The 20,800-nt window shown below is 41.2% G+C and overlaps 1 protein-coding gene across 8 annotated transcripts in view; it reads left to right on the plus strand.

Annotated features, from left to right (window-relative positions):
* The window catches only part of neb (nebulin), a 67,704-nt gene extending 47,066 nt beyond the window's left edge, over positions 1 to 20,638 (plus strand). For 3 of the 8 annotated variants that reach the window (XM_083902638.1, XM_083902636.1, XM_083902637.1), the window contains 18 exons: positions 1,420 to 1,533; positions 1,630 to 1,734; positions 3,686 to 3,790; positions 5,629 to 5,739; positions 6,836 to 6,949; positions 7,043 to 7,147; positions 7,915 to 8,019; positions 8,519 to 8,623; positions 10,334 to 10,426; positions 13,939 to 14,031; positions 14,330 to 14,422; positions 16,599 to 16,691; positions 17,748 to 17,855; positions 18,428 to 18,614; positions 18,704 to 18,796; positions 18,914 to 19,054; positions 19,147 to 19,256; positions 19,792 to 20,638. In XM_083902638.1, coding sequence (XP_083758764.1) covers positions 1,420 to 1,533; positions 1,630 to 1,734; positions 3,686 to 3,790; positions 5,629 to 5,739; positions 6,836 to 6,949; positions 7,043 to 7,147; positions 7,915 to 8,019; positions 8,519 to 8,623; positions 10,334 to 10,426; positions 13,939 to 14,031; positions 14,330 to 14,422; positions 16,599 to 16,691; positions 17,748 to 17,855; positions 18,428 to 18,614; positions 18,704 to 18,796; positions 18,914 to 19,054; positions 19,147 to 19,256; positions 19,792 to 19,965 — 2,049 coding nt within the window. In that variant the 3' untranslated portion in view covers positions 19,966 to 20,638. Of the gene's footprint in view, positions 1 to 1,419; positions 1,534 to 1,629; positions 1,735 to 3,685; positions 3,791 to 4,324; positions 4,466 to 5,628; positions 5,740 to 6,835; positions 6,950 to 7,042; positions 7,148 to 7,914; positions 8,020 to 8,518; positions 8,624 to 10,333; positions 10,427 to 11,008; positions 11,638 to 13,938; positions 14,032 to 14,329; positions 14,423 to 16,598; positions 16,692 to 17,747; positions 17,856 to 18,427; positions 18,615 to 18,703; positions 18,797 to 18,913; positions 19,055 to 19,146; positions 19,257 to 19,791 lie in introns of those variants that run through there. The other 5 variants (XM_083902639.1, XM_083902640.1, XM_083902641.1 and 2 more) reach the window with 5 other exon arrangements.
* The last annotated feature ends 162 nt before the right edge of the window (positions 20,639 to 20,800 follow it).

Raw genomic sequence — 20,800 nt, forward strand, 5'->3', positions numbered from 1 at the left:
CGAGATAGATAGATCATCTTTTAGCTAACTAGATAAATAGATCATCTTTTAGCTAACTAGATAAATAGATCATATTTTAGCTAACTAGATTAATAGATCATATTTTAGCAAACTAGATAGAGAATATTTTAGCTAACTAGATAGATAGGTCATCCTTTAACTAACTAGATAGATAGATAAAAGATGATCTATCTAGTTAGCTAAAAGATGATCTTAGATAGATGGATCATCTTTTAGCTAACTAGATGGATGGATCATCTTTTAGCTAACGAGATAGATAGATCATCTTTTAGCTAACTAGATAAATAGATCATCTTTTAGCTAACTAGATAAATAGATCATATTTTAGCTAACTAGATTAATAGGTCATCTTTTAGCAAACTAGATAGAGCATATTTTAGCTAACTAGATAGATAGGTCATCCTTTAACTAACTAGATAGATAGATAAAAGATGATCTATCTAGTTAGCTAAAAGATGATCTTAGATAGATCGATCATCTTTTAGCTAACTAGATAGATAGATCATCTTTTAGCTAACTAGATAGATAGATTGATAGATACAAACCGCAACAGCACATGTCCGCAGAAAGTTTCGCACTGCAGCTTAAACATCCTTCACTCTCTTCATCATCTTCTTCTCTCTCTTCTGTCCATCCATAACGTCCATGTCTGTGCTCTCATCCCTCCATCTCACTGCGCTTTGTAGGCCGAGGCCAAGCCCTCCCCCCATGGAGTCGCTTCCTATGATACGCCGCAGATGCGCCACATTAAGAAAATGAGTGCCTTGACTAGTGATGTAAGGAGGTTCACGCCCTGAAACTGTCTGTCTGTCTCTCTGTCCGCCGTCTCATCATCTACTCAGTGGTTCATGTCACATTTTATTGCGAGGTTAACCTCCAGTATCATGTTCACTCTGGGCTTTTTTCTCTCCCTAACACTGCAAACACTGCATTTGCTGCATTACTTGTTAATACTTAACAGTCACTGTGTTTGTCTATGAATGTCTATGAAAGGATTTTAGGCCCACGACTAAGGACTATCTCGCTGTTTGGTCCAGAAAATACGATCAAATGTTCACAGAGAAGATTTTCTTCACCAAAATGAGCCCTTTTAGACGTTCTAGCCCTTTATTTACATACAAGAATGAGTACATTCATATCTTTAATCTGCCATTAAAGATATGCAGATCGTGAGTGCAGTTGTTTTTGTTGTATAACAAGGGATACAAACATTTTACACGCAGAACAATCTTGAGTTTCTGATCCCTTTTTATACACTGATAAATGTTGTTATTCAGCTGTTTCCAGTGTGATGGCGTCCCTCTGCTTTTGATCTGCACACAAACCTTCACCAGCACTAACTCTGATACGTGTGGTTCTTTTTTTCCGTTGTTGTTGTTATTGTTTGACCGTCACCAGTTGAAGTACAAGGAGAAGTTTGACAAGGAGATGAAGGGAAAGAGGCCCAAGTATGACCTGAAGGAAAGTAAGATTTACAAGACAATGAAGGACGCCAACGACCTGGCCAGTGAGGTGAGCGCTTCGCAGTCAAACATCGACTCTGGACATCATCGTGTAGTGTGTGCTGATTATACTCTCTGTCATGTGACCTAATCCCCGCCCCCACAGGTGAAGTACAAGGGTGACCTGAAGAAGCTCCACAAGCCTGTGACCGACATGGCCGAGTCTCTGTCCATGCAGCACGTCCTGAGCACCAGCAAACTGTCCAGCGACGTAAGACGCCGTCGGCCATTTTAACCTCATCAAACCTCAGTAACTCTCACACCGCAGCTCATTCACCACCAACAACACTAAGCTCCATCGCCCCAAACTCTCTCCCCCCAACTGTGACTTCATCTGGTAGTGACCCTTTCCCTCTCCTCTGACCTACCTTTAACCTTTGACCCCTCCCATGCTGTCGCCTACTGTAACATCACCTCCTCTTTAACCGTTTTAGCTCCTCCTCCTGTAGTTTATAAAAACTAGACTTTTCATCACGTAACACAAAATCTGATTCAGATCATTTTCTTTAACTGCCATTTTTAATTAAAGGTCCAGTATGTAACATTTAGGATAGTTTATTGATCGTAATTTAGTGAACTACTCATGCGTATGTTTAAAAAAAAGTGTATATTGTGCTGTAGAATATCTCTAATATGTCATTTTAGCAAGGGCCTTGCGTTACAGAGGCGGCCATCTTGTACTGCTCCCAAATATTGGGTTGTGAATTTCCTTACAGGGGATTAATTAATTAATAATATGCATACATTTTAATTAGTTTACCAAAAATCCCTTGGAAACTATTTGTTTACAATGTAAGAGATATGGCCGCATATTCACTATTCGCTATTTTATGTACAAATTTTCTCTTCACGATCGTTTACCGTTTTTTAAAAAGTGGGAAACGCTGAGCTAGAGCGTTTGTTTTGTGTTTACTGCGCAAACGTAGAATAATAACATCTCTAAAGTTAATATCTGCAGTCTCACCACTAGATGGCGCTAATTCTTACACACTGGACCTTTAATACAAAACGCCACTTTTAATTTCCTCATAGTTTTGTGAGCATGTCATATTTTTGACATTGCCAAACACTTTTTTCCTTTTCTTTTTTTTTTTATAAACCTAACCCGTTTTCCCCTTTGATTTTATACCTACAAAGTATATCAAATATAATGTAACTCTGACCCTCGTAGTACTGCTACAAGAAGAAGTTTGAGGAGAGTAAGGGTCACTACCATATGATTACCGACTCACCTGAACAGCTTCACCACAAGGAGGCGTCTGAACTCCAGAGTAACGTAAGTGGTGCGGACTGCGTGAGGGGTCAGCAGAATATGACCTATGACCTTAACCCTAACCCTAAAAACACTGCTAATGTTCAGTTTGGCACAGCACAGTAGCGTTTTCATGAGTAATAGTACCAAAAATATATTATAACTGAACTGTACCATGATCGAAACACAGCTTTAGTCAATATTTCAAAGTGGGGAACAGGCTATCAAGCTAGTAGGTGAATTAGCTTTAAGCTAACATCAATGTCAACATCTGGCAGTGGTGTAGCGTTGAACACACAACAACAGGGTAATGGTAATACTGTGCTGTGTCTTGGTTTACCAATAATAGAGACGGATGCTAGCACGCTAATTGTAAATACAAACTGTACAGTACAAAACTACGGCCCCCCTTTCTGGAGAAACAAACCTGTGTCGTAAGAAATGATAATAGAACTGACAAAACCCACTACAGATGTGATGCGTTTTCACATTACTTTAATATTTTGTGTGTTTTTAAATACAGCTTTAGTAAATATTTCAAAGCGGGGAAACAGGCTATCAAGCTAGTGGGTGAATTAGCTTTAAGCTAACATCAATGTCAACATCTGGCAGGTGGTGTAGCGTGACTCTGTTGAACACACAACAACAGGGAAAGGTTAATACTGTGCTGTGTCTTAGGTTTACCAATAATGACAGATGCTAGCATGCTAATTGTAAATACAAACTGTACAGTACAAAACTACGGCCCCCCCTTTCTGGAGAAACAAACCTGAGTCATAAGAAATGATAATAGAACTGACAAAAACCACTACAGACATGATGCGTTTTGACATTACTTTATGTGTATACTGTATGTTTATGTGTATATATACATATATATATATATACATACATCTGTGTTCTTTTATAGGTTAAATACAAGGAGAAGTACGAGAAGGAGAGGGGCAAACCAATGCTGGACTTTGAGACGCCCACGTATGTGACCGCCAAGGAGGCTCAGCAGATGCAGAGTCAGGTCAGCACTCTGTCTGTCACCTCATATACATATATGTGTATATGTATATGTATGTATAACCCATTATTTATTTTTTACCTTGTTATACAGCACATTGACCTGCTTCAGCTTGTCGTATGTGAAGCTGTTGTTTTTGCTTTGTCTTTAATGCCAGTTTATTATTTTTTTCCTTTTCTTAACCTCGAGGTTTCTTGTTCACAGCAAACGTGACTTTTCACATCATCTGCGCCTAGATTAGAGATTATACAGTTCCAGTGTTAATCTCCAGACTCTGAATTTAAAGCTGGTGTAAGCAGGTTTTTGTTGCAACCTCCATTTTTTTCGGTTTCTTTGCAGCATAAGCAGTTGTTAGTGATTTTAAGTCATTAAAGACACGATAAGTGACTTGTAAATAATAGACTTGAAGTGTAAATAAGTCTAACCCAGGGACAGGAGGATCCTGAGTGCATTGTGGAGCAGCTGTGCCTGTGTGTGGTGATCTGAGCTCTCGTCTGTCTGTCTGTCTGTCTGTCTCGTCCCTGCGGCCGATTATAGAAAGACTATAAGAAGGACTTTGAGGAGAACATGAGGGGCAAGAACCTCTCAGGGCTGGAGGTCACTCCCGCCATGTTACATGTCAGACACGCCACCAAAATAGCCAGTGAGGTAACCAACGGATGATCTATACTTGACCACTCCCCCCCCCCCCCTCACCCAAGATTGATAATCATACTAAGACTAAATCCACCATGATCCCTTTGGTTTTATTGACACTTCTTTTAATTTAATCTGACGAGTGTTTTCTTCCCTCATTGAAGTCCAGGTTAATAGTTTAATATTAATTCTCTTGCATGATTCGACACACACACACACACACACACACACACACACACACACACACACACACACATACACACACACAGATAACTATCGAGAAAAATCTGCATTTTTGTTTGCATGTGACGATGATGATTTGAATGATGCAGCCATGTTTTATTAAGGTGAAACATTGTCGTGTTGTTGTTGTTGTGCTGCTTTACTTTGTTTTCCACACTGTCTGATAAACACTACATCCATACTGCTCTGTTTTAATTTAAAAACTCATCGTCACCACATGATTTTAAATCCTTTAATTCTAGTTTTTAAACCTGGATGAACAGAAACTAAGCTAAATTGTTCTGTTCAATTCAGAGCTGTCATTTCCCATAATAGAGCCATTTTAGTGGCTCAACCAAACTTGACTTAAAACTGTCCAAATCAAAGAAATGCCAATAAAAACATAAGAACTACTAAAACATCTATTTTAAGGGAAAAAAAATTATAATCATTATTTGTTTTTGTCTCAAATTAATCAATTTTTTTGAGGCATTTTCCCATACCTCAAAACTGCATCGATCCTGTTGGAAATGTACGTGTGGAGGGGCTTAATTGGAAGTGGGAGGGGCTTACGGAAATGAAAATCAGCTGCACATGAACGAAAGTTGGTCCAATCATGTCAGGACGGACCAAAAAGTCATTGAGGACTTTGCCCCAAGTCCTACGGGAAGTCTGCAAATCTTGGACAAAATGGTTTTGTCAAATTCGCAGCAATGGTATTAGATTTTTTGATATAAGTAGCGATACGGAGCTTAAACACATGCTCTTTTTTACCAGGAAACATAGTTTTTAAGTGAAATCTTAGCAGTATGGATGTCGGCAAACTGTGCTTCACCTCGTCTTTTATCACCAAAGACTTTGGTGGTTTTGAGCAGCAGAGTTGGTCCACTCTGTCTGTTTGTCCGTCTGTGCCTTGGCCTGGCCTGCCCCGTACGTTATGCCCCTCTCTGCAGTGTCTCTGTTCTTCTTCTTCCGTCCTGTAGAAAGAGTACAGGAGGGATCTAGAAGAGGGGGTGAAGGGTAAAGGGCTAACTGTGCTGGAGGAAACTCCGGAGCTTTTGAGAGCAAGGAATGCAACTCAAATCCTGTGTGAGGTACGACTGCCTGACAGTAGCTGGAGCCAGTGCTCCTCCTCCTCCTCCTCCTCCTCCTCCTCCTCCTCCCGGTGCATCATCCGCTCACTTCCTCCCTCCTAACTCGGCTTTCTCCATCACACTAAAAGGACGAGTTTGACTCTCGCTCTCGTCTCTGCTTCATGACGACACTAACTTTCCCTCCTGTGTTTTTGTGTGGTTTTTTCACCTCATTCCTTCACATCTAAAACAAAACAGACCCTGTTCTCTTTCAGTCATTCTCTGCATGGTATATAATAATAATAATATAATACATAGCATTTTTCAGACGTTAGAAAACAAGGAATACAGAAAATCTTAACTATGAAATAGAAAATCAGGATTGTTGTCATCATTTTGACATAGTCTCTCATTATTATGAGATGCTAGATCATAATTATCCATACTAACTCATAATTATGACTCGGTACCACATAATTATGACCTAGTTTGTCATAATTATGACTTAGTTTGTCATAAGTATGAGTTAGTTTCTCATAATTATGACTTAATATCTCTTAACTATGACTTAGCTTGTCTTAGTTATGACCAAGTTTGTCATAATTATGACTTGTTTGTCATAAGTATGAGTTAGTTTCTCATCATTATGACTTATTTGTGCCTCCTTTTCTAACAAATTTGGCGTAAACAGGCTTCCGTAGCTTTACATCAGCTCTGGTTGTTGTTTATTTTTTATTTTTAGCGCCGTGAAGACGTTTCTCATGAAATGAACTGAATAAAAATAAAAAAGATGTAGAATTGTGTTGAGAATAACAAATGTCATGCTTTAACTCACTATCTCTAACTACTGCTCTTCTTTTTTTGTTTTTTCATTTTCCAGTTTTGAGTGGAGCTTCCCACCCAATCTGCTCTCCAATTACCACAATCTCAGATTAAACACTTGACTTTTTCTTGTTTTTGCCACTTCCCCAGGCCTCATGGTTAATCTGTAACCCTCCCTCGCTCCCTGTCTGTCTGTCTGTCTGTCTGTCTTTGTCAACGTTGTGTTTGAGTCCGTCGTGTCACGTAAAGGTAGATTTTAACTCTTTTTTTTTATAATCACCTGCGACGCCAACAGAGAGAGTACAAGAAGTCACTGGAGCAGGAGATCAAGGGCAAAGGAATGTTGGCGTTGGCCACGGACACGCCCGACTTCATGAGAGCCAGGAACGCCACCGACATCCTCAGCCAGGTCGTTATTTCCCCCTCGCGTTTTAATGTTAATGTTGACGTTTAAATCAGTTTGAGTTGACTGACGGCGTCTGGGGGTTTTTTTGCGCCTCAGGCGAAGTACAAGCACACGGCTGAGATGGACCGAGCCAATTACACCATGGTCATCGACACCCCTGAAATCATCCACGCTCAGCAGATGAAGAACATCGTCAGCCAGGTAGAAACATTAAAACGCTTGCTGTGTCGTCTTTAAACACGATATACTCCTAAATTGACATTATATGCCAGCAAAACAATCAGACATTATATTGTAAGTGTCGTATGGAGCTGCAACTAACCATTATCTATCCAGAAAATGTCAGAAAATTTGTCCACAAACCAAAATAATTCAGTTTAAATGATTTCTGTGTTATGTGGAGCAAAGAAACGAAGAAAATATTCACATTTAAGAAGCTAAAACAATCACAAATCTTGTTTTAATCATGAAAAAAGCTTCAAGCCGATTAATCGGTTATCAAAATAGTTGATAAATGTTTAGAAGTATAATAAATGTACTAAATGTAGTACACCGGATATTAAATGACATGTATTTCAGCTGCTTCAATTACATTTACTTCATTTTTTGATATTAATAGATTTATTTTGCAACGTAAATGTGCTTTTATTGTAAAGTAATGCATCGTTCCGCTTCAAAACAAGCACTTTTACTTTGAAATTCCATGAAATATCGGCACAAATAGCTTCTAATGTGACACAGGTTGTTATTAACCTTAATTTATGGCGTCTGGAGTGCGTGTGTTCCAAGGATTACTCATGTTTCGGGGACTTTAAATGGGATTTGTGTAAAAATCAAGGCCCCTTTACATAAATGACTACAATTTAAGGTGAAGAAGACATGACTATACGTCCCAGTTGTTGGAGAGAATCCCTGTTTTTTTAAAATATTGACTTTCTTGCTAATTTTGTCCATTTTTTGTCCAACAGAAAAAGTACAGAGAGGAGGCAGAGAAGACGATGTCTCACTACGTCCCAGTGCTGGACACTCCTGAGATGCTGAGAGTCCGTGAGAACCAGAAGAACTTCAGCACTGTGAGTAATAACAAGTGTAACAGTGTATGTCTCCATGTCTGCTGTAAAATTTTATATATTTGATATGAAAACTCTGTGTATTGTTATTAGTTTAATGTCTTTTGTGTTTGTTAAATTTCCAGTGAAGTGTTTGTGGTCATTTTTTTATACTTAATGCTAAAGTATGTAAAGTACGATAAAGTGTGCATTCACATGCTCCATTTCCATTTTTGTGAATTTTTAGTCAGAATGTGAGAAAAAAAACTTCTTTTTACCCTGAAATGAGGCTTAAAAATGTAAATTTTTTATTTCTACAGGCCACTATATATGGGCAGCAACAATGACATTTAGCACAATTGTATTTTTAATGCAAAATGTACCAACATTCCCAGTCGGGGAGTAATTTTTCCAATTTCCCTGAAGCCTCGTGAATGTGCTATTTTTCTTCCTTTTTTTAAGTTCTTACTGAATGGTTGTGAAAGCGTATTTAACTGCACTCTGTGTCTTTCTCCTCCCGTAGCATCTTTACCAGATTGACCTTAAAAACATAAGGGGCAAAGTGTCTGCTGTAACGGACACTCCCGAAATGCAGCGCGTTAAAGAGAATACAAAGAATTTCAGCTTGGTATCTACTTCAAGATATATATAATATTATTTTATTTCCCCTTAACATAATTCAATAACCTTTATTAAGTCTTTTTCCGTGAAATGCAGCCCTTTTTTTTTTTTCTTTTCTTAATTCAGATCGAACCGATAAATTTACCGCATATTTAATTCACGCCACTAACCCGTGACGATTGTCTCTGTAGTTGATAGCGCAGAGCTTGTGTGGTGTTAAATACCATGTTCATCATGTCTGTTGTTGTTCGTTTAAATGTTGTTTTACACGCACAGCGTCACTTAGATCATCTGTATTTTCCGTTCCTCGTTTTTCGTCCTCGTTAAAGATTCAGTACAAAGAGGATTTGGGCGGAGGAACTTCTTTGCCCGAGACGCCCGAGATGGCGCGAGTTAAACGCAACCAGCGCAACGTTAGCACGGTACTCCGCAGAGTGACCCTGCCCTCCTTCATCGAGTTCCCCCTCCTTATCTGATGTGTTTTCACCATTAAACCTATTGTTCCCTGAAGCTAACGTCAACATCTCCTGGGATTTTACTAGTGCTGGGCACTAGCTTAACGCACGCTAACGCATGACACGTTTCCATGACGACTGACTGGAAAAGAGCAGCGCTACAAATAACTAGCGTACCGGTGTACTGCGTATGTGTGCCACTGTTTTTAAAAGTTTAGCGTTACTTTAGAGACTCATTCTAACAATCGGGAGTCACGTAAACATGACGTCACGCGCGTCTTTTTCTGGTCAGTCGTCATGGAAACGCGTTGTGCGTAAACGTTGCCGCCGTTAACCGCCGTTATCGCGTTAGCGTGCCCAGCACTAGTTTTCACTATTTAAACCTATTGTTCCCTGAAGCTAACGTCAACATCTACTGGGATTTTATACAGATTTGTTTTTCCTCCTACAAAATTAATCGCATCGAACCCTCATCATTCATTCTGAAAACAACATTTTCATATGTGTCTGTGAGATGGAGCGAGTTAAACGCAACCAGTGCAACGTTAGCACGGTAAACCGCAGAGTGACCCTGCTCTCCTTCATCGAGTTCCCCCTCCTTATCTGATGTGTTTTCACCATAAAACCTATTGTTCCCTGAAGCTAACGTCAACATCTTCTGGGATTTTACTAGTGCTGGGCACTAGCTTAACGCAAGGCACGTTTCCATGATGACTGACTGGAAATAGACGCTTGTGACGTCATGTTTACGTGCCGCGACACCGGAGTCCAGGCCCCGTTTACCAGTTAGCTGCGTTAGCTCCTTTAGCGCCGTTAGCGCGCCTACAGTGGAACTGGAGCAGTCTGTTTATTAAAGGAATAGAGCAGCGCTACAAATAACTAGCGTACCTATGTACTGCGTATGTGTGCCTCTGTTTTTAAAGTTTAGCGTTACTTTAGAGACTCATTTTAACAATCTGGAGTCACGTAAACATGACGTCACACGTCTTTTTTCGGTCAGTCGTCATGGAAACGTTGTGATTTAACGTTGGCACCGTTATCGCGCCCAGCACTAGTTTTCACTATAAAACCTTTTATTCCCTGAAGCTAACGTCAACATCTACTGGGATTTTATACAGATTTGTTTTTCCTCCTATGAATTAATCGCATTGAACCCTCATCATTCCTTTTGAAAACAAAATTTTGTCTGTGTGTCTACATGTATATTATTGTGTCTTGTGTTTGTCTCACTCTGTACCTGTGTGGTTTTGTACGATGCACAGATTCAGTATAAGGAGTCTGTGGGTCGAGGCACAGACATACCAGATCTGCCCGAGGTCAAGCGGGTCAAAGAAACCCAGAAGAATATCAGCTCGGTATAAAGAGTGACCCTTACCCTCAAAATGCCCTCTGACCTCTCCCTTTTTACTCCAGCGTTCCCCCCCCTCCTCCATCCTAACTATAATTCATAAACCCCGCCCCTTTTTTTCCCCTCAGTCTTTGAGTGAGTTTTAAAATAAACGAAGATTCATCCACTTTTTAAAAACATTAATTCATACGTCACAACTTGTACTGACTCTCCACGAACCAAACTACTCTGAAATCATGCGAGTGTCCACCGTCTGATTTTCAGCGTTAAAGGTCCACTGTGTAAGAATTAGTGACATCTAGTGGTGGGACTGCAGATTGCAACAAAACCAAGGACTCACCAAGGCACTTCAGGGAACTACGGTGGCCCTCACATACCACAAAGGATGTCAATATTGTTCCCTAAAGGCTTATTTTAAAGCAACAAAAACTGAACTGAACTGAATTATACACTCATATTTTTAATTTATGCTAGTAAAACATCCTAAAAGTAACACACTGGACCTTTAATTGTGTGTCTGTGTGTCTCCAGTACATGTTACATGTATATTATTGTGTCTTGTGTTTGTCTCACTCTGTACGACGGGCAGATTCAGTATAAGGAGTCTGTGGGTCGAGGCACAGACATACCAGACCTCCCCGAGATGAAGCGGGTCAAAGAAACCCAGAAGAATATCAGCTCGGTATAAAGAGCCCAGGCCTGCAGTGACCCTTACCCCAGAAAATGACCTCTGACCTCTGACCCTTACCAATATTTACCCTTTACTCCCACATTTTCCCTCCTCCATCCTAACTAAGTTTCATAAATCGCTCCTTTTTTCCACCCCCAGTTTTTGTTAAATTCATTCATATTTTTTCCCACGTACCCTGAATATACGAGTGATAACTTCTTATTCTCCGTCCCTGAAAAGCTGTCAAGGGTCCAGTGTGTAAGAATTAGTGACACCTAGTGGTGACACTGCAGATTGCAACAAACAAGGGACACAACATGAGGTTAGCTTTTTCCCTAGAGCTTCAGGGAAGGACACGAAAGGACTTAAAACCCTGGTCTAAATGACATTTAAATGTCTTTTTCTAAGGCTAAGAAAACAAAAATGTTTATTTTAAAGCACTTATAGGAACATATATATGGGTTAGATACATTGATTTCTGCCAGTAAAGCGTCCTAAATGTGACACACTGGACCTTTTACTTGTCGTCTACAGCAGATGTCCATGTCTGTGAGTGTATATTGTGTCTTGTGTTTGTCTCACTCTGTACTTGTGTGACTTTGTACGACGCACAGATTCAGTATAAGGAGTCTGTGGGTCGAGGCACAGACATACCAGACCTGCCTGAGATGAAGCGGGTCAAAGAAACCCAGAAGAATATCAGCTCGGTACAGATGAACTGATCATTTTTCTCCCCGCCCCCCCTTAAAAAAATGACCTCTGACCTCTCCCTTACCAAAAATGTACCTCCCAGTTTTTTTTTTTTGCTCCCGCGTTTTCCCTCCTTCATCCTAACGAAGTTTCATGAATTGCTCCTTTTTCCACCCTCAGTTAGTTCCCCAGAGACATAACTTTGGTATTTCCCGTTCCTGTAAAATATCAAAGGTCCAGTGTGTAGTGACATCTAATGGTGAGACAGAGGATTGCAACAAAACCAAGGACTCGCCAAGGCTTTGACTTTTCCCTAGCACTTCAGGGAACTACGGTGGCCCTCGCATACTATACTGAGTTATTAGCGTCAGCTGAGTATTCTTATACGTTTGTTGTTTTATAACACGAAACACAGGCTCCGGCTAGCTTGTCCTTTTTCACTTCCGATCCAATCCGATACCTGAATTTGGATATCTGTCGATACGATACTATTCCGATATGGATGCTGTGTTTTTTTAATGTTACTATCATCATTGTTGGTGATTTTATATAAGGCTTATATAAGGATGCTAGTAAAACATCCAAAATGTGCCACACTGGACCTTTTCATTGTTGTCTAGAGCAAATGTCTGTGTGTCTGTGTGTCTCCAGTACACGTTACATGTATATATTATGTCATGTGTTTGTCTCACTCTGTACCTGTGTGACTTTGTGCGATGCACAGATTCAGTATAAGGAGTCTGTGGGTCGAGGCACAGACATACCAGATCTGCCCGAGGTCAAGCGTGTCAAAGAAACCCAGAAGAATATCAGCTCGGTACAGATGAACCACACCTGCAGTGACCCCTCTCCTCATAAACCTCCCTCTCAAAATGACCTCTGACCTCTCCCGCTCATCTAAAAGTCCCCTCTGAAATTTTCCGTCGTTTTTTTTCTTCCTTCCTTCCTCCATCCTAACTCCGCTCCATGAATCACCCCTTTTTTTTGGATTTTTCCTCCCTTCAATTCGCCGCTGCTTAACTTTTAATGTCTGTCAAATTAGACGCACAGGAAGTGATTTGTCTTACGTCGAGACAGACGGCAAACATTGAGCTAGTAAAGCGAGACGACTGCAAACAGGTCGGAGTTTGGCTCTTTTTGAATTCTCAAGATTAGCATTGGAACATTATTTATAAAATTGACACCAGGTTAAAAAGATGAAGAAGATCTGAAACCTATCTATTTAAGCAGAATTCTCGTTGGAGTCGCCCCCTGTTGGCGACTCACCATACTTTAGGTTACATACAGGAAGACTATGTCCACTTTGGAGTAAGTTTCCGAAGTGAATTCTACTTAGTTGGACTGGATATGGACTTATTTGTCTCCGCCCACCCCTGCGCTGCAGCTGTATACACACAAGCGCTCCCTCAGTTAGGTTTGACAGTAATGTAGCATAATTTCCTCAAATGATTTGACAAAACGTCATACTATACTATGTCGTCCCAAATGTGAAATTTTTTTGGGAAAATTTTTTTGGGGAATTTTTTTTTACAAAAACGTTATACTATACTATGTCATCCAAAATTTGACAAAAAACGTCATACTATATTATATTGTCCAAAATTTGACAATTTTTTTGGAAAAAAAAAATGTTGGTCAAAAATTTGAAAAAAACATCATACTATGATAATATTATAGTATGATATTATGTTGTCCAAAATGTAAAAAAAAATTGAAAAAATTTTTGAAAAATTTTTAGGGGAAATTTTTTTTAAAATATTTTCGGAAACAAAAATGTGAAAAAATGTTGGAAAAAAATTTGAAAATTTTTTGGGGAAAAAAAAGTGAAACAAATTTTGGGGGAAAAAAAGTGAAAAAAAAATTAGGGGATAAAAGTTTGAAAATGTTTTGGGAAAAAAAATTGAAACATTTTTGGGGGAAAAAAAATTGAAACATTTTTGGGGAACGTTTTTTGACAATTTTTTGGGAAAAAAGAGTTGGAAATTTTTTTGGGAAAAAAGAATTTACATACATACATACTATCATCCAAACAGAGGCAGAATAATAACAACAGCAGCAGCTATTAAAAGTTACGCACCGCAGCATTACCTTGACCTCTGAGTCTGCTCCGACGTATATATGATATGTGACGTTTTATTTTTGTGCTGTTTCGTTCAAAGCTTCAGTACAAAGAAGGTGTTGGACAGGGCACGTCGGTGTCAGAGACGCCAGAGATGGAGCGAGTTAAACGCAATCAGCAAAATATTAGCACGGTATTTCACAGAGTGACCCCTCGTGTCCCCCCGTCTCCTCCTCCTCCTCCTCCTTCATCGACCTCACCTCCATAACAACTCTCCTGAGCCCTCGTCGGTCTTTATATATAACCTCGCTTCTTAATTTCTCAGGAAAAACAAACGTGTGTGTGTGTGTGTGTTTGACTTCCACCTCTCATGTCTGCTGTGATGTGTTTGTTGGTGCAGTGGTTTGTGTGTCTCTCTCTCTTATACAGTTGTGTCTCCTTTGACTTGTTGTTGTCGTTTCCTCCCACACCCAAACCGTTCCACTGGGTAGGTAAAATACAAGGACTCTATGGTTCGAGCCACATCCATACCGGACCTTCCCGAAGTGAGGCGGGTCAGAGAGACCCAGAAGCACATCAGCTCGGTAGAGGAACCACCCAAACCTAACTGTTGAGAGTGGACAGTAGTGGCCAACAATAATTTTGCTTTTCCCGCCCCCCTTCTCACCCTCCTGCCATCATCTCATGCTCTCCTCAACTCACCTGCTCATCCTCTTTCAGTCACAGCTCCAGCCTCCATCACCACTCTGAACTGAAAAACCTTCTTTAATCCTTCATTTACATCATGATCTTTCTTTGGCCTTTAGAACATAGTTCTTCTTCTAACCCCCCGTAGTCCGGCTTTGTCCACATTAAAGTCATAGTTGATGGTTTATGAAGTGTGGTTGTACGATTCAAAACTGGCCCGAGCCACAAAAACAGATTTTTCACACACTTAACCAAATACTCATCTTGTAAAATCGTCTACGATATTTTAAGAATGCGTTTGCTGGCATTTTTCAGCTGGAAACTCAAGTTTGTAAAACTGCTCGCCAAACCCCATAGAGAAAATCATTGATTTTAGCTCGCGGGGAAACGGGAGCTGCTGGTCTACTGCTGCCTCTTGTGGTCACTTTATGTCATTGAAATGAATCCGATTCAAAGGATTTCACGCATCAATGTCATAAAATATAATTTGTACTCACTGATGGAGGCACCAGTGGACGGAACTACTCCTGTGTGCTGTGATGTAAAATCGTGGATTTTCTCTATGGAGTTTGGTGCGTGAGAGTGAAGTCGGTGCTGAAACAACCACGCCTTAAAAACCTGAAATATGCATTTAACCACCTGAGTGATGTAGTGTTGTAGTCGAGACCAAACTAACTGACACAGAGTCGAGACCAAGACTGAACTGAGACCAAGACCAGACCAAAACAATGGCAAAAAATGATCTCTCACAATTAGAGATGGATATTTTACTGTCGTCCAAAATTTGACAATTTTTTGTAAAAAAAAAATGTTCGTCAAAATTTTGAGAAAAACGTCATACTATACTATTTTGTCCAAAATTTCAAAAAAAATTTGGGAAAAAAATTTTGGTCCAAAATTTCAAAAAATTGACAAAAACGTCATACTAGGTCGTCCAAAATTTGAAAAAAAATTTGGAAAAAAAATGTTGGTCAAAAATTTGAGAAAAACATCATGCTTTACTATGTTGTCCAAAAATGTTTTGGGGGAAAACAATGACATTTTTTTGGGGGGGGCTGATTTTTTTTGCATTTTTTTTGAAAAAAAATTAGACTTTTTTTGGGGAAATTTTTTTGGGGAAAAAAATTTTGAACATTTTTTGAGAAAAAACCAAGAAACATTTTTGGGAGAAAAAAAAATTTTGGTCAAAAATATGAGCAAAATGTCATACTATACTATGTCGTCCAAAATTTGACAATTTTTGGTTGAGACCAAACTAACCGACACAGAGTCGAGACCAAGACTGAACTGAGACCAAGACCAGACCAAAGCAATTGCAAAAAAATTATCTCTCACAATTAGAGATGGGTATTTCTAGAGAAATTCAAGATGCATTCAAGAAATCTCATAAATTTCATGCTGCCACCTTGTGATAACAGATGCACCACAAATTAGTAGCAAAGTAACTGATTGACTAATCAAGTAAATAGTCAAGTACATGTAAGAAATGGCAAATCCAAAACGACGACATACAATCTGACAGAATCAGGCCAAAAATGAATTAGCAGCCACATAAAGTGCTTGGATCTGATCGGAAATTAAGTTTTTTAGGGGTCAATTTGTTTGTTTTCCGCAGACAAACTTTTAATTTGGAAATGGAAATACATCAGTTTTGGTCTTCGATGTTGTCCACGTCTTACCCGAGACAAAATTGTGTCAAGACGAGACCGAGACCTTACTCCAGACCGGTTCCTGAGACGTAGACCGACCCTGAGAGACTGACCCTCCTGCTGAAGCCTCAGGACGATGTTTTCATGTTTTCATCACAGATCCTGGCAGTTTCCACAGGAGCTACCAGGACAAGCCACTCTATAGGACTCAGTTTCTCAGACTCTTTCTTTAATATTTTCCAAAACAAACAAAAAAGTGTGGGAAAAACTCTTCTTCTAATCTTTTCCAATCTCTGTAAACAACAACAACAACACTGTTATCTCTGTGTCTCCTCTTCACCCATGTCTCTGAAAGCAGTCCTATAGGTGTCCGTGTGGGTCAGTGTTCTGGTCCAGAGTGTCTCACTGTCTTTCTGTCCTGTAGGTGTTGTATAAAGACAGTTCCGCCAAGGGAACTCCTGTGGTGTTCACTCCAGAGATGGAGCGAGTCAAACGGAACCAAGAGAACATTAGCTCGGTACCTTCAGAACCACTGCAACGTGAACGTGTCCTAGCTTAGCTCCTCCCCTTCCACGTTAACCCTCCTCTTCCTAACTTGACTTGTCCTTTCTTGTCCTCTGGCTCTAGAACTTAATCATATTAATTCTGCACTATGCGTTTTTTTTCAACTGTCTTTTAATACGACCATCACTGCTATAACATCTCTTCTTCAAGCTACTCCACTGTCGTCCGTCCACTAGTGGACACTCGGACATCATCTAATACAGTAGTTTTGTCTGAAGTGTGTGTCCTTTTAAGGCCCATTTATACTCCATTATCGTCCATTTTAGGTCCTTCCCAAACGCGCCTTTTGCATTGGTATGGACGTTTACTCGATGCGTCCTCTAGAGGGCAGTCATCCAACATGGCGACCTTTGAAGAGGTTATTACTAGGTTAACGCATGATGCGTTTCCATGACGACTGACCTGAAAAAGACGCGTGTGACGTAAAGTTTACGGGTTGCGACACCGCAGTCCAGCACCGTTTACTAGTTAGCTCCGTTAGCTGCATTAGCTCCTTTAGCACTGTTAGCGCCTGCAGTCGAACTGGAGCGGGCTGTTTATTAAACGAAAGTAGCAGCGCTACAAATAACCAGCGTACCTGTGTACTGCGTATGTGTGCCTCTGTGTTTTTAAAGTTTAGCGTTACTTTAGAGACTCATTTTAACAATCCGGAGTCACGTAAACATGACGTTACTGGCGTCTTTTTCCGGTCAGTCGTCATGGAAACTCTAACTTATTTTGTCTTCTTCATCGTTTTCCTGACTGATTGGACGATTTGACTCTCTACTGCCCCCAATATTTCTAGTAGTATTGCTCAGTTTCGTCCGTCGTTGTAAGCCGACGGACAATATGAAAAGCAAAGTATGGACAAAAAGCCACCGTCTCGTCTCTTGCGTACAATTTATAGTATAAATGGGCCGTTGTGTTGTAGACGCTAATAACAGCTTCAGCGTGTCAGCTCTCGAGCTCTCCAGACGTTTCTGTCCTCTCACTTTGTCTTCTGTCCTTGTCCTCGTCCCTGTCCACCCAGGTGCTGTACTCGGACAGCTTCCGTAAGCAGGTGCAGGGCAAAGCTGCCTTCGTTCTGGACACGCCCGAAATGAGGCGCGTCAGGGAGACGCAGCGCATCATCTCCGGAGTAAGTACTTTCTGGATGACGTTGCATCGTTGTGTTCATTGTAGGGAATGGGATTAAAGAGAATTAGCGACACGGACGAGGAAAAAACGTAATCCTCGATGTCGCAAAATAACCAAGAAGAAAGAAATACAGGCATATTTTTTTACAAAAAGAGCCCAGAATAAATCATTACTGGTGAATTTCCATCAACTGAGTTTGCTAAATTTGTCATTATTGACTTGGAAAAGCTTTCTAGCACCAGCATACAGTGCTAGTGCTTTATTTTGAAGTGCCACAGGTGCGATTCTGCATGTTTCCCATCCTAACCTATCTGAAAAAAACCTCAAATGTGATAATTTTGTGATTTTAGAGCTGATCTCGTCTAGTTTTCGATAAATTCAGGTCCAAATGCGTCCTCAGATTAGACCAATGTGTCCTCATTCATGAGTTGCATGGACACAATCCGTCTAATCTGAAAATCTCTAAATCTAATGTATTGTATGTATTAAATGTATGTAAAAAAAAAAAAAAAATGTTTTAGCATTTATATATATACAGTTTTAGCGTGATTGTGTCTCGTGTGTCGTCTTCAGGTCAGATACCACGAGGACTTTGAGAAAACCAAGGGCAGCTTCACGCCCATCACCTCTGACCCCGTGTCTCTGCGCGTGAAGAAAATCACCCACGACTACAGCGACATCACCTACCGCGGCATCCAGCGGCGCGTGGTGGAGATGGAGAGGAGGCGCGCCATCGAGCACGACCAGGAGACCACCACTGGTACGACCAAGCCAGTTTTAGTCTGTGATCAGATTATCAGCCGCTGTGTTCCAATCTGAGTCAATTAAGTGTCTTGTATGTGTGTTCAGATCTGCGCGTGTGGCGCACAAACCCCGGCTCTGTGTTCGACTACGACCCCGCTGAAGACAACATCCAGTCCAGGAGTCTGCACATGATGTCAGGTCAGATCCTCTTACACATGATTGCTTTTATCAACAGCAGCAAAAAAAAAGTCAGAGGTGAGTTCTCCCCTGCAGTGTGGCATCAATCAAGTCTAATCTAATCTAATCCCGACACAGTGCAAGCTCAGCGCCGCAGCAAAGAGCACTCCCGCTCCACCAGCGCTCTGAGCGGCGGAGCTGACGAGAAGTCCGAGATGTCCCAGGACGCCACCCAGCACATGTCCCTGTACAGCAACGGCTTCATGGCCTCGTCTATGGGTAACAAACAACAACAACAACAACAACAACAGTGTTTGTGTATGTGTTTGTGTGTGTGTTTTATAAACACGGCTTTATTGCTTTATCAACAGCAGGTTACCAGCAGCAGGTGAAGACTGTGGAGGTGCAGCAGAGGTCATCATCTGTGCAGACTCAGCAGACCACGGTGTCCTCCATCCCCTCACACCCGTCCACCACTGGGGTTAGAACACACACACACACACATACATTCTTGTACTTGTTGCATACTGAGGACCGGGTAAAAGTGCTGACAAAGTGAGGACCAGCATTTCCACTTTATAAAAATTACAAATATCTACTTCATTAATTACATCTATAAAGAACTAATGGGTGCAGTACCATAAAATGTCTGCAGGTGGAGCCCCAGAGCAATAAGTGTGTAAAACACACGGTTATCGTACCAAATTGAGGACCTCTGTTAAAAAGTATAGTATAGCATGTTTACAACCTAAGGAAGTGATTTAAATGAAAACAAAATGAGGACCGGCCAAAAATGACCTCACTTTGTTGGTTAAAAAACCCTCACTGGTCCTCACTGTGCCTCAAGTATAAGAACACACACACACACAGGTAAGGTAAGAGTGCTAACGATAACGGAACGGACCAACCAGAACCATTCAAGAGTCAAACGCCATCTATTGTTGGGTGTAGGTTTGGCAGATTTACAGTCATTCACCCAGATTCATTCACTTCCTCCTTTTGTTTTCCTTCCTCAGAAAACCGTGCGCGCCATGTACGACTACGCGGCCGCCGACAACGACGAGGTGTCCTTCAGGGACAGCGACGTCATCGTCAACGTGCAGTCCATCGACGAGGGCTGGATGTACGGCACCGTGCAGCGCACCGGCAAGACCGGCATGCTGCCCGCCAACTACGTCGAGGCCGTTTAAAGGCGGGGGAAAAGATCGTGCGCCCGCCCACTGCCGCGCGCCGCGGTGGGCGTGACGAAACCCACGGGGTCAAAAAAAACCAATCCTGTGGTCACAACTGCGGCTTTGTGCAATGTGTAGCTTTTAGTTTCTCGTAGCTCTTATTTAAACCGTGTTGTCTTTGTTGTTGTTGTTGTTTGGTAAATCTGGTGTCGCTCTGACTCTGCTGCCCCCTGCTGCCTGTGGATGTGACATACGGCTTATATCCTGCTGATTACACAGACTACGCCCGCGAAACGTTACGCCCGACTGCTCTGGGACGTTTCCGTTCCGAGAGAAGCCGGTAGCTCTAACGCTAACGTCCTCCAGCCATTATTTTGTAAATTTCAAAGATATTTAAATATATATGAAAAAAAAACAGAACAGTTTTTGTCCTGAAAAAGAGCCGACGCGGCTCTGACGAAGCTTTTATCGATGACGAAACTGAGTGAGTTGACATCTACCTCCTCCACGATTGAAACCACTCCCTCCTCGAGTTGTATACGAGACGAGCCTCAGTCTTCCCTCCTCTACACTGAAGGCTGGCCACTAGTAGAACGCGTGTGTTTTGTTCCCTCCGATGATTTAGGTCTTGGGTCGAACGTACGTCCTCTACCTTTGATCAGTAGCTAATAAAGCACACCAAGCTCCTGCAGCTGTGACTCCTGACTCTCATTGTCTCACTGTCTCTGTCCCCTTTTTGTTGTGTCTTTTAAAGGTGTCCGTCCAACAGTTTGAAGCGTGTTTGTCTATGGCGTTATCCTCCACGTGAAGATCGCGGCTGAAGCTGGAGCCAATCCCAGCTGACGTAGGGTGA

This window comes from Microchirus variegatus, assembly GCF_963457635.1.
Source record: "Microchirus variegatus genome assembly, chromosome: 16".
In the NCBI taxonomy this organism is placed as follows: Eukaryota; Metazoa; Chordata; class Actinopteri; order Pleuronectiformes; family Soleidae; genus Microchirus; species Microchirus variegatus.